This window comes from Eriocheir sinensis, chromosome 66 (genome assembly GCF_024679095.1).
Source record: "Eriocheir sinensis breed Jianghai 21 chromosome 66, ASM2467909v1, whole genome shotgun sequence".
Lineage (NCBI taxonomy): Eukaryota > Metazoa > Arthropoda > Malacostraca > Decapoda > Varunidae > Eriocheir > Eriocheir sinensis.
This window is the reverse complement of record NC_066574.1, coordinates 7695876-7711704: the sequence shown is the minus strand read 5'-3', so window position 1 is coordinate 7711704 and position 15829 is coordinate 7695876. Positions and strand designations below refer to the sequence as shown.

Below are 15829 nucleotides of genomic sequence, written 5' to 3'. Positions count from 1 at the left end.
AGGAGACAGCTCAAGGGCACACAAAAAAAAGGAAACAATAATAAAAAAAAGCCCGCTACTCGCAAATAAAAGACAGACAGATAAAAGACACAGATAAAAGACACAGATTTTTTTTTTTTTTACAGCAAAGGAGACAGCACAAGGGCACACAAAAAGGAAACAATAATAAAAAAAAGCCCGCTACTCGCAAATAAAAGACAGACAGATAAAAGACACAGATTTTTTTTTTTTTTTTACAGCAAAGGAGACAGCAAAAGGCAAAACAAAAAATGAAAAAATGATAAAAAAAAAGCCCGCTACTCGCAAATAAAAGACAGACAGATAAAAGACACAGATTTTTTTTTTTTTTTTACAGCAAAGGAGACAGCTCAAGGGCACACAAAAAGGAAACAATAATAAAAAAAAGCCCGCTACTCGCTGCTCCTGTAAAGAATCCGAGGTGGTGGCCGAAATGGGGGTCAATTACGGGAGGAGAGGTGTCCCGATACCTTCCTCTTGAAAGATTTCACGTCGTAGGCAGGAGGAAATACAGATGAAGGAGGAAATGACCACGTTACGTAACTATCCGCTAACACTCACTCACCTCGTTGCAGAAGGCGCAGAAGAGGCCTCATCAGGTGGAGGGTCAGGCGCACCAAAGCTCGGGAGGGGAGGTAGCGGCGGCGGCGGCGGCGACGGGGCAGGCGATGGGGACGGTGGTGACGGTGCGGGAGTGTGCGTCAAGCGAGGCGTTGACGCAGCGTTGGGGGCTGACGCAGGAGGGGGCGGTGACGCAGGGGGAGCGGTGTCTCGCCTTGCTGAGCCCCGACACTCGAGTCTTCCTGCAGCCCTGCGCGGCGGGACCAAAACAGGTGAGTCGGGAGGTGAAGACTGAGGGCAGCGTTGCCAAATTGTCGTACTTTGAACATTGCATTTATCATTTTTAGACTCCAAGACTGTCGTAACCACACAAATAACGATAGAAAGTTAAAGTTAGCGTTAAAACTGTTTAATATTTATGGGTTTCGTTCGTTTTTGCGATGGTTGTCGGTCAGAAACTACAAAAATGGAATGCGCTGAGTACGATATTTTGGCAACGCTGACTCTGAGGGTTTGGAGCTTGGAGGGAGTCGAACTGAGGAAGGAGAGAGAGCAGGATGGGTGAGGAGGAAACATGTGAGTGGAGGCAGGAAGCATGGAGGGAAACTGGAGGAAAAAGGAAGAGAGTAGGAGGCATGGAGGGAAACTGGAGGAAAGAGAAAGAGAGCAGGAGGCATGGAGGGAAACTGGAGGAAAGAGAAAGAGAGCAGGAGGCATGGAGGGAAACTGGAGGAAAAAGGAAGAGAGTAGGAGGCATGGAGAGAAACTGGAGGAAAGAGAAAGAGAGCAGGGGGAAGGTAGAGGTCCAGGGAGGTTGAAGAGAGGAGAGGCATGAGGTTACAGTAATGAGTGAAGGAAATTGAACGGAAGAGGAAAAAGCTGGATAAAAGTAGAGAATAAAGGACGTAAGGAGGAGCAGGAGGCAGAAGGAGGAAGAAAAGAGTAGAAGAAAGGCAGAGGACAATGGGGGGGAGGTAGAGTCGGGGAGGTGGGGGGGGGTGGGGGGCAGGAGACAGGAGTTATGATATGATGAAAGGGAAGCTGGAGGAAAGAGAGAAAAAAAAGAGGAATGGTAGAAGATAAGAAGATGTGTGTGTGTGGGGGGGAGGGGGGGTTAGAATGTGAGAAGACGAGGCAAAATGCAATGTAGGAAAACGGGAGGTAGGAGGAAGGGTCTAAGCTTGCACCGTTGCCAGATTATCGTACTCAGAGCCTCGTATTTACCGGTTTCTGAGTCATAGCTATTGCCCAAAAGCACCAATAATTAACCATCTCAACGATAACTATATATGAAGGCAGTTATTGGGGTCGAGGAGGCAGTTTTGGGGTCGGAAATCGGCAAACATAGGAGGCTGAGTACGACAGTCTGGCAATGTTAGTCAAAGGGTCGTATTTTAAAACACTTCGCCGCCCAAGTTCACATGATTGACAAGGATTTCGTATAACTTGAGGGCATTTCCAGGGGTAGTTTTATGACCCTTATGATAGTTTGACCCTTCCTCAGTAGCATGAGCCTAAATAAACACTCACAAGAACCCGATTGACCCCCTCTTTGACCTTTAGAAAAAGTTGATGCGAGAAGCGAAAGGTCTTATAATGCCGGCCTAACGGAAATATAGATAGAGCAGGAAGTCGTTTGGGGAGGGAACGGAGACAGGTAAACAGCGAGGGTAAGGAATGGACGCCGACGGAGCTCAGGTGAATGACAGGTCAATATGGGAAAGGGAGGTAGTTGATAACACGGTCTAGGGGCTGTAAAGGTAAAGATTATATAAGAATGATAAGTGTGGGACGTGTCTGTAATAGATTGAAGGCTAAGATGATGATGATGATGATGATAATAAAGAGGAGGAGGAGGGAAGAAGAGAAGGAGGAGGAAGTGAAAAATGATGACAAAAAAATGAAAATATAAATAACACAAAAAATATAACAATAATGCTAATAGTGTGTGTGTGTGTGTGTGTGTGTGTGTGTGTGTGTGTGTGTGTGTGTGTGTGTGTGTCCCGGCAGAGGTGGCAGCGGCAGGGGCGTCGGCTGCAGCACGTCGCCTCGTCCCTCTGCCTCGACTCTGCCAGTGCTCGCGACGCCTTGGCCCTACCCTGCCGCGACGCCCTCTACTCACAGCAATGGGACTTCTCCGTGGAGCTGCAGGCCCTTCCTACCCTGTAATAACCCCTGCCCCTTCATATACCCTACCCTAAGTAACCCCTGCCCCTTCAATGCCCAACCCTAAGTAACCCCTGCCCCTTCATTGCCCTACCCTAAGTAACCCCTGCCCCTTCAATGCCCTACCCTAAGTAACCCCTGCCCCTTCAATGCCCTAAACTGTAATGTGACCTCTGTCCCTTCATATGCCCCCCTTTGTAATGTGACCCTGCCCCTTCAAATAACCCGCTCCCGCGCCTTCATATGCCCTACCTGTAATACGACCCTTGGCCCTTCAATGCCCTACCCTGTAATAAAACCCTATCATCATCCCCTGTTACCCCAGTCGTATAATGAACCTTGTGCCCATCCCTTGCTCTCCCCATCCCCTGTCTTCCTCTCCACCCTGTAATGATCCCTGGTGCTGTTCTCAGTGTCTTCCTATCCATCTTGTTCTAATGCTCGTGTACCTACTAACAGCCCGTTAACTCTCTCTTTCCCCCTTCGTAACTTCCTTTCGTTTATCATCTCTCATACTAATCGACCTTTACATCTGTCACGTCACACTCACTCATTTCATCCATTTCACCCGTCACCTCTACATCCCCCCACCTCTCACTCACCCATTCCCTCTCTTTTACTCTTTATCTACGTCTGTCGTCATCCACGTTCCCATTGTATCCCTATTCCCTTTCACCTCATCAAATGTCACAACCCACACTCCCTTTCCATTCCTTTCACTCTTCACCTCACCAGCCATCCACACGCCACTTCCATCCTCCGTACATCGAGACAGTCACTCAGTTAACGCGATGTCCTGCTACCCTATCAAGTCCGACGCGTCAGCCATGTTTAGGGTTTGACCGGTTGTACTATTGTGTTATCCTTCACTATGTTGTTATCACGCCGTCATCCTCAAGCCTACCTATACGTAATCTGTTGTTATTGTTGTTATTACTCATGTCATCAGTCTTCATGTACTCTGTCATTGTGCATTGTGTTATCGGGGACGTATTCCAAGCTCCACACGTTTATTATGTACGAGATGATTGTCAGGTTGTAGCAGTCACCGCTCAAGTAGCAATCACCGCTCAAATTTCGTGTTCCTTCCCCTCAGTGACAATAAGAAAATGGGGCGTTGCAGCATAGACTCTATGTTGCAACGCCCCATTTTCTTATTGTCACTGAAAAACACAAATGAGCACTTCTAAGGTCTTGCCAACTCAAAAAAAAAAAAAAAAAAAAATGGCAGCATCTGATTTGTTTTTACCTTTCGTTAATTAAATTTCACATACTTCAGTTATATCTTAATTTTTCTAGATCCAAACATGTCACACTATTACTAACAGGGAAAAGTAGTGTGTTGGGTGAAGCCATTAACCCTTAACCCCAAGACTGCGGATTTCCCAGCAGAAGACATCACCAAGCTACAGGAATGGAACAAAAAGTGGCTGCTACAATTCAATGAAGAAAAATGTTAAGTCATGCATCTTGGCAGGGTATATCCAGCATACCAATACCACATGGGAAACACCTGGGAGTATATGTTACCAGGCTACCAATGAAGGCCAAATCCGTGCCAATCGCAGCGGATGGGTTAAAAGTGGTTCACAGAGAGCTCATAAGGACGGGGACTGGCTGCCTGATGTTGTTGGAGTGGATTTCAAGGCAAAGAATTGACTAAGAAAAGGAGAGCTTGCGATACGGGCGTCAGCAACGTTGCCAAAATATCGTACTCTGTCTCCTATATTTACAGATTTCCGACCCCTAAACTGTCTCTTGGGCCCAACTAACGAGATAAATTCATAGTTATCGTTAAAATAGTTAATTCCTGATGTTTCCTGGCAAGAGTTATGCGTCAGAAACCGGTAAATACTACGCTCTGAGTACGACAATCTGGCAACGGTGAGCGTCAGTCACTAAGGGCCAGTTCCACAGTTCCCCATGATGGGTTAGTAAGCTCCCAAACCAATACCAGAAGCTTCGAAATTTCCATGTATAGTGTCTGGTGTTTATATTCAAGTTCACAAATTTGATGAAACTATACAGGAAAAGTCTTGTGTATTTAGTGTGGCATCGAAGACCTCACCGTTTTGGATTGTATGGGATTCTATAGTTTGGTGCGGGCTGTTACGAAGACACTGTGTTGGACTGTGAAATCGGCTCTATGTCATTCCGCTTCACTCGTCACTCCTCGGGTATTCTTATCACAGGTATAATTCCCTCATATACAATTATCACCACATAAAACTGAGTCATCCCTACCGCCGGACTACCGACATTGTGGTCCGATATGAGTCTTCCAGTCATCCATCTCCATTGTGTCCATTCATCGTATCCATTGTATTGTCTTGTTACCACGCAGAGTTGTCATTATATATTACTTTTCCTTCTGTTGCCGCTTGTGATATCCGCCTCTTCAACAGCCCTTCAGCTCCTCAACTTAATACCACGCAATGTCTCTGTCGGGATCCAGAAGAACAAGCAGAGGATGACAACAGCAGCACAGTTAATTAATAGTGACCCCAACCAGAGGCAAATACCGAGTGGAGATATGGAGACAAGAATTGTAAATATGATAGGAGAGGGAAGGAAAGCAGTCGGTCAGATATACTTCTTCTGGGTACCGACATCTCACTGTGTTGTGCTGTAGCCTTGCAATCATTCCCCCCCCCGTTTGTTACTGTCCAAAAATGCTCCTCACTCAGATCCAAGGTTGTCACTCTCGCTCGCCCTGTCACCTGTCACCTGCCATCGTCACCTGTCCCGTCCTGCCGCTGCATCGAGAGTTTGTTAATTGTGTACCTAAGTCATCATGTCACCACTGAGTTTCATCGCCAATAAAGATGAAGAAGAGATTGTAGTTTGAAAGTTCTCATACTCTTAAGTACAGAAGAAAGAACAAGGCCTTAATGAATATAAGAATGCGACCACAATGAAGTAAAGAAGAAAGAATAAGAAGAAAAATATTTTGGATGAAAAGGCAAAATAAAATAGGATAAAATGGGTAATAGAGAACGAGAGCACATTTATCTCTCTCTCTCTCTCTCTCTCTCTCTCTCTCTCTCTCTCTCTCTCTCTCTCTCTCTCTCTCTCTCTCTCTCTCTCTCTCTCTCTCTCTCTCTCTCTCTCTCTAATTCTCCTTCTTTTTCTTCCTTTTCTTCTTCTTCTTCTTCTTCTTCTTATTATTATTATTACTATTATTATTATTATTATTATTATTATTAAAATGGTGTCAATTCTCTCTCTCTCTCTCTCTCTCTCTCTCTCTCTCTCTCTCTCTCTCTCTCTCTCTCTCTCTCTCTCTCTCTCTCTCTCTCTCTCTCTCTCTCTCTCTCTCTCTCTCTCTAATGATACTAAGGGATAAATCTTGAAGAAAAAATAACTATCATGGCTTCTTCCTTCGATGTACCACCCAATTTTTGCATTACTCGCAGGCTGAGGGTCCAGGGTAACAACAGGCCGGAAAAGATTAGCAAGGAATTCCGCTAACGGGAGAGGTAGGAGGCAATTAACGTAAGAATAATTTGTACCGCTGAGTTTTTCTTTAGTTTGTCATCTATGTCTTCCTTTACTAGCGAGTCGAGGGTCCTAGCCCACTGGCCCACTGATATAATGCCAAAGGAAGCAAGTAAGCCACGTTCATGGGACGGAGAAAAGGCAAGCGTAAAAGGAATAGCTATCAATTTTTCCTTTAGTCTGGCGTTAAATTCCTCCCTTGTGGCGTCAGAGAAAATGCTTGATGTTAAAATGAACGGGGACTACATTATTTGGGAAGCGCACGGTGAGACACTCGTATACCATTGCTATGTTCGTAACACAATCTTTATCGTCATCACCCGTCACTAATCCACTGTGAAAGATAAAGCCTTTTCAAGCATTCTCCACTGCTGTCTGACATAAAGTTACAGAAAGTACAAAACTAACTTAAAACAAAAACAAGAAAATTGCAATACCACTACTACCACCAAGTCCACCAATGTCTTCCACCCCATAACACATAACATACAAGACGACGGAACACAACACAGCACTACCACCTCCATCGCCAATACAACCATCAACTTTTCCTTTAGTCTCGCGTTAAACTCCTCCTTGTGGCGTCAGAGAAAATGCTTGAAGTTAAAATGAGCGAGGACTACATTGTTTGGGAGTGCAGGGTGAGACAATTGTATACCACTGCTACCCCAGCCCAGCACACATCACTATTCACCCTCCGTCCTAACACAACACATTAGAAGACGAGGGAACACAGCATCACAACACAACACAGCACCACCGCCTCCACCATGACCATCACACCCCACTGTTCACTTTCCATCACAACATAACACAACCCAACACACAAAAAGATGACGAACACGCAACACACAAGAAGTCGACGGAACAAAACACACCACAACACAATAACGCTACCACCTTCACCACCACTGCAATCACCACACACCAACACCATCACTAAACAACACAAAAACAACGCAGCACTGACCTTAGTTGTGGTAGCGGCTGTAGTCTGGAAGGCCGCGAAGTCCCCGCCGCCGAGCCAGCCTGTCCACCGCCTTCACCGCCGCCTGCAGCGCCTTCATCTCTCGAGAGGTGTACGGCAGATCTGGCCTCTGAGCGCCGCGAGCCACGCCCTCCAGATGGCGCTCAAGGCAGGCCTGACGGCGCGGCGAGGGAGTGGCGTGCCCGAGAAAGGTTAGCAGTTCCTGAAGGTGCAGCAGCGGCGCCTCCCTCAGCAGCTCGTAGTGGAGGAGGTGGAGGCGTGTGGCATTGGTGAGGGCAAACATGTAGGTCCTGCGCCATTTAGCAAGCTTGTCCCGCACGAACCTGTGGAACCCTGAAGGGATGGAGGGGTCAAGGGATGGAGGGGTTAAGGGGGAGAGAGGATGGTAAGGGGAAGGGAGGAGGTGAGAGGAAGAGAGGGTAGAGAAAGGTAGAGAAGGGAAGAGATTGGAAAGATGAAGGGAGGGTGGTGAGTGATGAAGGGGAGGGAGTTGTTTACGAGGAGAAAAGGTGTTGAGGAGGAGAGGATGATGATGGGAAGGAAGGGCAGTGACTGGTTAGGAGAAAGGAGGTGTTGAAGGGAAGAGAGGATGGTAAGTGGAAGTTAAGGGAAGACTGTTGAGGGGAAGAGTGGGCGTTCATAGACATTTGACAAGCTGAAGAGAAGGGAGAATGTTGAGGAAAAGAGAAGATGGTGAGAGGAATATAGGCTGGGGAGAGAAAGAGAGGTAGTGAGGGGAAGGGAGGATGTTGAGGAAATGAGATGCGAGATGAAACAGGCTGGGGAGAGAAAGAGAGGTAGTGAGGGGAAGGGAGGATAGTGACTGCAAAGGAGAAAGGATGATGTTCATATGCGCTAAAACAGGTTGCAGGGGAAGGAATGGCGTTGATGAGCAGGTTGATGACAAACTGAAGAAGAGGAAGAGCATGTGAGTGTAAATTAGTGGAAGCCTGAGGAGTTGGGTATTAAGGGGCGTCTGTAGGCTTGTGATGAGCGATGATGGGAAGGGGCGTGTTCAGGCTTGTGATGAGCGATGATGGGAAGGAGCGTGTCCAAGCTTGTGATGGCAGGTGATGCAAAGGGCGTGCGTGTGACGTCTTCAATGGACTGCTTGTAAGGCGAGGTTATAGGACTCTTCACGTCATCAACAGGGCGGGTTGTGTGTGACTTGTGAGTGACTTCTTTTTTTTTCGAATTTCTTAAGGGGATTCTGCGGTATTATCTCACTCACATTCACACTCTTACTCACACTCACACTCACACTCTCACCTCGCGTGCTGTAAGTGGCCTGATTATCGGAGGCACTGAACCTGTCTGGGGCCCAGCGGCTTCGCGTGTAGTGCCAGTAGGACAGGATGGCTCTGGCAGGACGGGGGGGAAGACGAAGCGGCGTTAATTAAGAATGATCCACACCACAATATCGTGACCTTCGTAAACAAAACGCCTGTGTAACGACCTGAGTGTCCAACAACTAGACTGTCTGAATGAGCTTAAAAGTCACTTCCATCTCTCCTTCTCTTTCTCTTTCTAAATGCGGGTGGGAAAAAGATAGAGAGACAAGAGGATGGAGGGCAGAGTATGGAAGAAAGAAGAGGATGGAAGAAACAAGAGGACCGACAAAGCGATTTAGATGAAGAAGACGAAGACGATAACGAAGACAAAACGGAAGAAAAAAAGAAAAAGAACAAGAAGAACAAGAACAAGGAGATGAAGAACAGGATGGGAAAGTCTGACTAATTGACTGACTGACCGAAATGACTGCATGGTTCTGAACTACTCACTTGGCGGGGCTCCTGACGATGGCCACGACGGGGTAGTGGGGGTGGCGGGACAGGGGCAGCAGGGAGTGCGTCTTGGTGGTGAGTGTGGAGCCGCGCCAGACAGCCACGCCCTCCCCAAGGAACCCTGCAGCAGAGGAAGGCGTGGTATCAGTGTTGAGGCATTAGAGGGAGCATTTGTATCTCCTTGTTTATGTCCTTGGGCATATTAAAAACGAACACATGAACATAACATTTAGACACCCACGCCCTTCACTAAAAACGGTAGGATGACTTGATATCATTCTTGTGGTGAACTCGTGAACAGAAGAACATATTTTTTTTCTTTTTACAGCAAAGGAAACAGCTCAAGGGCAAAAAGGGCAGAGAGTTTTAGACTGCCAAGCCCTTCACCAGTAGTCAGGAGAGGACGGGATTTTACGGAAAGGAGACAGACCACATTTGGTAAGACTTTCGTAGAGGTTTTGGGTATTGCCATGGGTAGTTCTATGAGCCCAGTGATAGTTTGACAAGACTTCTGCGCAGCGAACTTAGAAAACACTCATAAGAATCCAATTTCTCTCCTTTGAGGCTTTTGGAATTATTTGTTATGGGGACCGAAATGATTTTTTTTCTATTTTTTACATCAGAGGAGTCAGTTCAAGGGCATAACAAAAGGTAGCAAATGTTAAAAAAAAAGCCCGCTACTCACTGCTCCTAAAAAGAGTTAGAGGACTGGCCGAAAGAAAGGTCAATTTCGGGAGTTGAGGCGTCTTGATTGATAATAAAGGTCAAGATACTTAACATTAGTGTAGACTAGAACGCCCACAACACACGCTGACCCTAATAAAATTCATCACACTTTGGACCATTTCCACAACGAAACAGATACAAATAACGAGAGAGACAAAGACGGACACCAGACAAAACTAGACGGGAAAGGCGCACGTCAATGCCCTCACACAATCAACCAGAGAACAGACAAACAACCCCCTACCCCAACCCACCCACCCACCCACACACACACACACAAACGCCTCCCAGCCCACACCACAGCAACAGCTTCATCTATGTAATAAAGTTTTTCGCGTGCCCATGACCTTGAATGTTTTGACTCGGCAGGGAGGGAGGCAGGGCGGGAGAGAGGGAGGGAATGGGGGAAGGGTCCAGCCAGCGTGCCTGCGTAGGGAGATAGGACCATCAATGCGTACCGGTGAAGGAGGGGGAGCAGGAGGAGGAGAAGGACGAACGACGGAAACGAGACCAACATGAAAAAAAAAAAAAAAAAAAAAAACGAGAAAAAAGGAGAAAAAAGGGAAAAAGAGAAAAAAAAGAAGAAAAAAGGAGAGAGAGAGAGAGAGAGAGAGAGAGAGAGAGAGAGAGAGAGAGACAGAAATATACTTATCTCGTCATTTTCAAAGCACCACCACTACCCCCATCATCACCACCACCAACCCCCCTCCACCACCACCACTATCACCACAACCACCAGCAGCTTCCATCAGCCTGTGTGTTTGGGCATGGCTGCACCACTGACACCCCCTGACGGCCCCTCATCGGACACGCTCTCCACGCGGCGGCGGGGATGTAAGACTCGGCTTCTCACTAATATCCTGTGGCGGACGCGGCGCCCCAGGCCACCTGACCCCTCGCCGCCCCCCGCTGCGGCCGGGCTAAAGGGTAGAATTAGTTTGCAATGATGCTGTGCCGTGGGGGAGCAGCGTGAAGGGTATATCTGGACCTAAAACTGACGATACAGAGGTGGAACTTTAATATTTACAACGGTAGTGTGCCTCATACGACCACAACTTGTGCAAACCGGTCTTTTCTTCCATAGTAAAGAGGCAGCAAAGGGCATACAAATACAAACATTAAAAAAAGAGAGGCCGCACAACGCCGCTTCCACTAAATCTGACAGCGTTATTAAAATACCGAGTTATCCAAAACGTGGAACTCCGGTGTTTAATCTTTGGATCGAATCGTTGAATTTCTTATACTCATATTGGAGGCGAAGTTATTATAGATATAAGTGTAAGCCCCAGGGAATAGTGTTGGAATGTGTTTTACATAAATGATCTTGTTGACGAATAGCCGAGACAACTTAATATTAAAGTTATTTTTCTCCTTGATACGAGTAATAATTAAATGATCTTGTTGACGAATAGCCGTGACAACAACAATATTCAAGCTTTTTCTCCTTGATACGAGTAATAATTAAATGATCTTGTTGACGAATAGCCGTGACAACTTAATATTAAAGTTATTTTTCTCCTTGATACGAGTAATAATTAAATGATCTTGTTGACGAATAGCCGTGACAACTTAATATTCAAGCTATTTTTCTCCTTGATACGAGTAATAATTAAATGATCTTGTTGACGAATAGCCGTGACAACTTAATATTAAAGTTATTTTTCTCCTTGATACGAGTAATAATTAAATGATCTTGTTGACGAATAGCCGTGACAACTTAATATTCAAGCTATTTTTCTCCTTGATACGAGTAATAATTAGACAGGTGCGTGGAATAAGGCGAGCACATCTTATAAGACCAATGATTTAGGTCCCCCACGCCTAATCTGTACTGTTTAGAACTGTCCGAGATAGTGCAGATAAGGTGTGTGTGTGGGGGGGGGGGGGAGGGGGCGGTGAGTCTTCCGGAAAGAGGGCCTCCGAGCCTACACACACCAAGGAGACTCCCACGTCCACGTCAGCCACCGCCGGCAGCTGCTCCCGACACATGACGAAGATTTCCTTAGGTTCCCATCACGGGTCGGCCTTTCAGCCCCGCAAAATAGCGAAGACCGCGTGACCCCGCAAGCCGCTGACGTGTTCCTGCCGCCCTACTACTTCCCTGACGCTCCCGGGCTGGTAATTGGCGGTCGGCGTGGGCGTTGTGCTGACGCCCGCCACGCCCTCTCATTCAGGTGTGTTTCTCTTCATCTGCATATCACTTACTCTTTATCTACACAACCGTCTGTTTCTGTCTGTCCGTCTGTCTAAATCTGTGACTATCTGTCTGTTAGATGTTACGTCACCAAAAGGAGGGGTGACAGCGTACGCCTTGAAGGGTCGTTACATAGTCTATTTGTGTCTGTCGTTTCTCTCTCTCTCTCTCTCTCTCTCTCTCTCTCTCTCTCTCTCTCTCTCTCTCTCTCTCTCTCTCTCTCTCTCTCTCTCTCTCTCTCTCTCTCTCTCTCTCTCTCTCTCTCTCTCTCTCCAACCACGCAGCCTGTAGGAGTTGTAGACGGAGGAAGTGAACAGCCCCGTCGCGGCCTGCAGGAGGTAGCGCGTCCAGGTGTTGCCGGAGCGAGGGAAGGACAGGAGCCACGAGCCGGCCAGACCCTCGCCGAAGCGCACCTCAGCCCTGGAACCACCACCATCAGCGTCACCAAGAGTCATATTCCTAAACATTCCGGCGCCCAAGCACACATATGGTCTTCGTAGGAGTTTTGGGCATTTCTCCGGGTAGTTTTATGACCCTGATGGTAGTTTGGTCATTCTTCTGTATAATAAACCTAAGAAGAACTCTCGACTGATCTCCTTTTCTGCCTTTGGGAATTGTTGATGTGGGAATATCGACCTGAGAGTCACTACCACTAAAAGAAGAGGTATCACCATAAATACATACATACATACATACATAAGACCATATACATACAGTTGAGATCGTTCAAGACAACGAAAGCACCGCATACATATATACAGATAGATAGATAGATAGATAGATATGTAGATTGATGGGTGATAGATAGGTAGATACATAAATAAAGTATTCCGATATTTATGTATGTAAATAAATGGATATATATGTAGACTGATGGATGATAGATAGGTAGATAGATGTAGTACTCCGATATTTATGTATGTAGATAGATGGATATATATGTAGATTGCTGGATGATAGATAGGTAGATAGATAGATGAAGCATTTAGATATTTATGTATGTAGACAGATAAGTATATATGTATTTATGAAAGTAGATAGAAAGATGGATAGATAGAAAGACAAAACAGGTATATATGCTCAGATACGTTAGAAATGATTGAAAAAAAAAAATCCATAGTGACAAACAAATATATAATAACACCCGGGAAAGCAGAATTTATTGTCACACGTAAATCATATGACATTTAATTATAATCCCACATAATTTGTCCCACAGCCATTAATTAATTACTGATCCTGCATCGTGCACACATGTCACGGCTGATGAATAAGCTGATTATGAGCATATTAACCTAATGTGCATGACTGATGACTGGGAGTTACTGGAGGCACACATATGTACACTGTGATAAAGCACTACGCACATATTGGAACACAAACATAGACACGAAGAGAGAGAGAGCGGTAAGGAAATAAAGCAAGATATAATTAGGATTGAAGCATGAAACGAAAAAAAATATAGGAACATAAACATGGACATGACGAGAGGTAAAGGAATAAAGCAAAACATTATCAGGATTGAAGCTTTTTTTTTTTTTTTTACAGCAGGGGAGTCAGCTCAAGGGCATAACAAAGGTAACAAATGTGAAAAAAAAAAAGCCCGCTACTCACTGCTCCTATAAAGAGTTAGAGGAGTGGCCGAAAGAGAGGTCAGTTTCGGGAGGAGAGGTGTCCTGATACCCTCCTCGTGACAGAGTTCAAGTCGTAGGCAGGAGGAAATACAGATGAAGGAAGAAGAAAAGAAAAAAAAAAGTAAGGAATAAGGAATGAAAAAAAAGGATGGAAGGAATAAAGAGAAAGATAAAAGGAGAGAAATGAAATAAAAGAAACAAAAAGAAGCATGAAAGACGAAAGAGGCATAGGAAGTAAGTTTGAAAGATATTAAAGAGAATATGAAAGGACAAAAAATGACGTCGAAAAGAATAGAGGAAGAATGGAAGTTAGATTGAAAGAGTAAGTAGCGGATTTTGTTTTTCATTGTTTTTTTTTTACGCCCTTGCACTGTCTCCTGCTGTAAAACAAAAAAAAAACAAAAAAAAAAACGAAGGAAAGGGGAGAGAACCAGCCAAGGAAGCAAAACAAACAAACAAATGTAAGAACAACTATATGCAAAACACGCCCTACACTTCTATATAACCAAAGAAACACACCTTGACACACACACACACACACACACACACACACACACACACACACACACACACATATTAAAAACAGCCACACACAGAAACAAACACATCAACACACAAAACCCTTCACATATTCAGTCATCCATCACACCTAATCACAGAAACAGACAGACAACAGCAAAGCATTCATCTATTCATCCATCCATCCATCCACAGTCCACTCAACCACAGTACTCACCAGGAGCAGTTGTCATCCCCGGGCCACAGCTTCACCACACCGCCACTCACCACCGGCGCCGCGGAGGACAGAGCTGCAGAGGAGAGAGGACAGAGTGATGGGTGACGGACGAGATTTGAGGTCATCTTCATAAACATTGCGCCGCCTCAGACTCACATATTAGACAAGGCTTTCTTAGGAGTTTTGAGCATTTCCAGGGGTAGTTTTATGACCCTGATGGTAGTTTGACCCTTCTTCTGTGCCGTGAACCTAATAATACACTCATGAGAACCGACTGCTCTCCATTTGGGTTGATGCGAGATCTGAAGATTAATGTGAGGAAATGAGAGGTAATATTCAAGTCACCCACCACATGGCAGAACAGATACAGACTGGGAAACGAACACTTGGGAGGGTTGAACGATACACACACAACTCGGACGGGTAATTATAAAGTGCCGACCCAGTTCACGAAAAAGAAAATCAGAGGGAAAATAAGAATGGGATGGAGTGCTCTTGGTAAACATAACAATACCGTGACTTGCAACCCGACACCCCCTGAAAGGAAAGGTGTGCAGTCAATCTATTCTGTATTTTCATTTTCATTCATTATGTATTTTATTTTCATTTTCATTTTACTCACAAAAATGGCGCCGCACAAAAGGTTAAGAAAGAAAGTGACGAAGCGGAAAAAGAGGAACAGAGAAAAATATTGGGTATAACATGGAGACCGGAAGTGACCATCATGAATTCGAGTAGAGAACGGGGGGAAAAAATGGAATGGGGTAGGTTAAATATATAAGGCGTATAGAACAGATAACAAATGAGCAATCAAAGTAACAGAATGGCAGACAAAGGACCGGGTGGAAAGATGAAATTATAACATTTACCGGATAGATTAAAAATGGTACAGAGGAAGGGTCAAACTACCACCAGGGTCATGAAACTACCCCTGGAAATGCCCCAAACCTCAACGAAAGCCTTGTCAAATGTGTGTGCCAAATGTGTGTCAAATGTGTTGTGTGTGTTGTTTTAATGAGTGTTTCTTTAGTACACTAACACCAGAGAAGTGGAGGACGTTGGGAAAGGGTTTTGTTAGCAGGGGAACAGTAGAAGATGACGATGATGATGATAACGTACTAAAGAAAAATGAACATACATATTTATTTATAATAGCTCAAGGAAAAACAAATAAAAAGAAGAAAGAATTGAGAGGATTAAGTAACAGGACAGACATACAGCTTGAAAGATACAATTGATAAAGGAAAGATAAGGAATGAAGATAAAAACGAAACAAAAAAATCGTACTAAAGAATTAACACATGACTTACTTGAATCTCTTACATGTTTTAGAGAGAACGTCACCCCCCACCCCCTTAACCCCCTTCCCCCTCCTCCCACTCCCCACAGACCCTACCATCAAGGCGCGCCACAATGGAAGGCAATGGAGGTGGAGATATCACCACCATCATCACCACCATCAGCACCGCCATCGGCACCAACACCACCACCACCGCCCGCACGCTCTGCCTCTTCTTCATCCCT

General features: G+C 45.4%; 2 protein-coding genes across 2 annotated transcripts in view; one reads left to right on the top strand and one right to left on the bottom strand.

The window, feature by feature from the left end:
- The window catches only part of LOC126987821 (polypeptide N-acetylgalactosaminyltransferase 14-like), a 23423-nt gene extending 19590 nt beyond the window's left edge, over positions 1-3833 (top strand). Inside the window, exons 12-13 of the mRNA XM_050845219.1 lie at positions 594-851; positions 2590-3833. Of these exons, the coding sequence (XP_050701176.1) occupies positions 594-851; positions 2590-2748 (417 nt within the window). The 3' untranslated portion in view covers positions 2749-3833. The remainder of the gene's footprint in view (positions 1-593; positions 852-2589) is intronic.
- Positions 687-15829, bottom strand: LOC126987822 (WSCD family member AGAP003962-like). Its single transcript, XM_050845220.1, has 8 exons — positions 15702-15829; positions 14306-14378; positions 12213-12355; positions 9391-9396; positions 9013-9136; positions 8501-8592; positions 7214-7564; positions 687-829 (listed from the first exon to the last, which is right to left on the bottom strand). The coding sequence occupies exons 1-7, from the start codon at positions 15823-15825 to the stop codon at positions 7215-7217; spliced, it is 912 nt and encodes a 303-aa protein (XP_050701177.1). The 5' UTR covers positions 15826-15829; the 3' UTR covers positions 687-829; position 7214.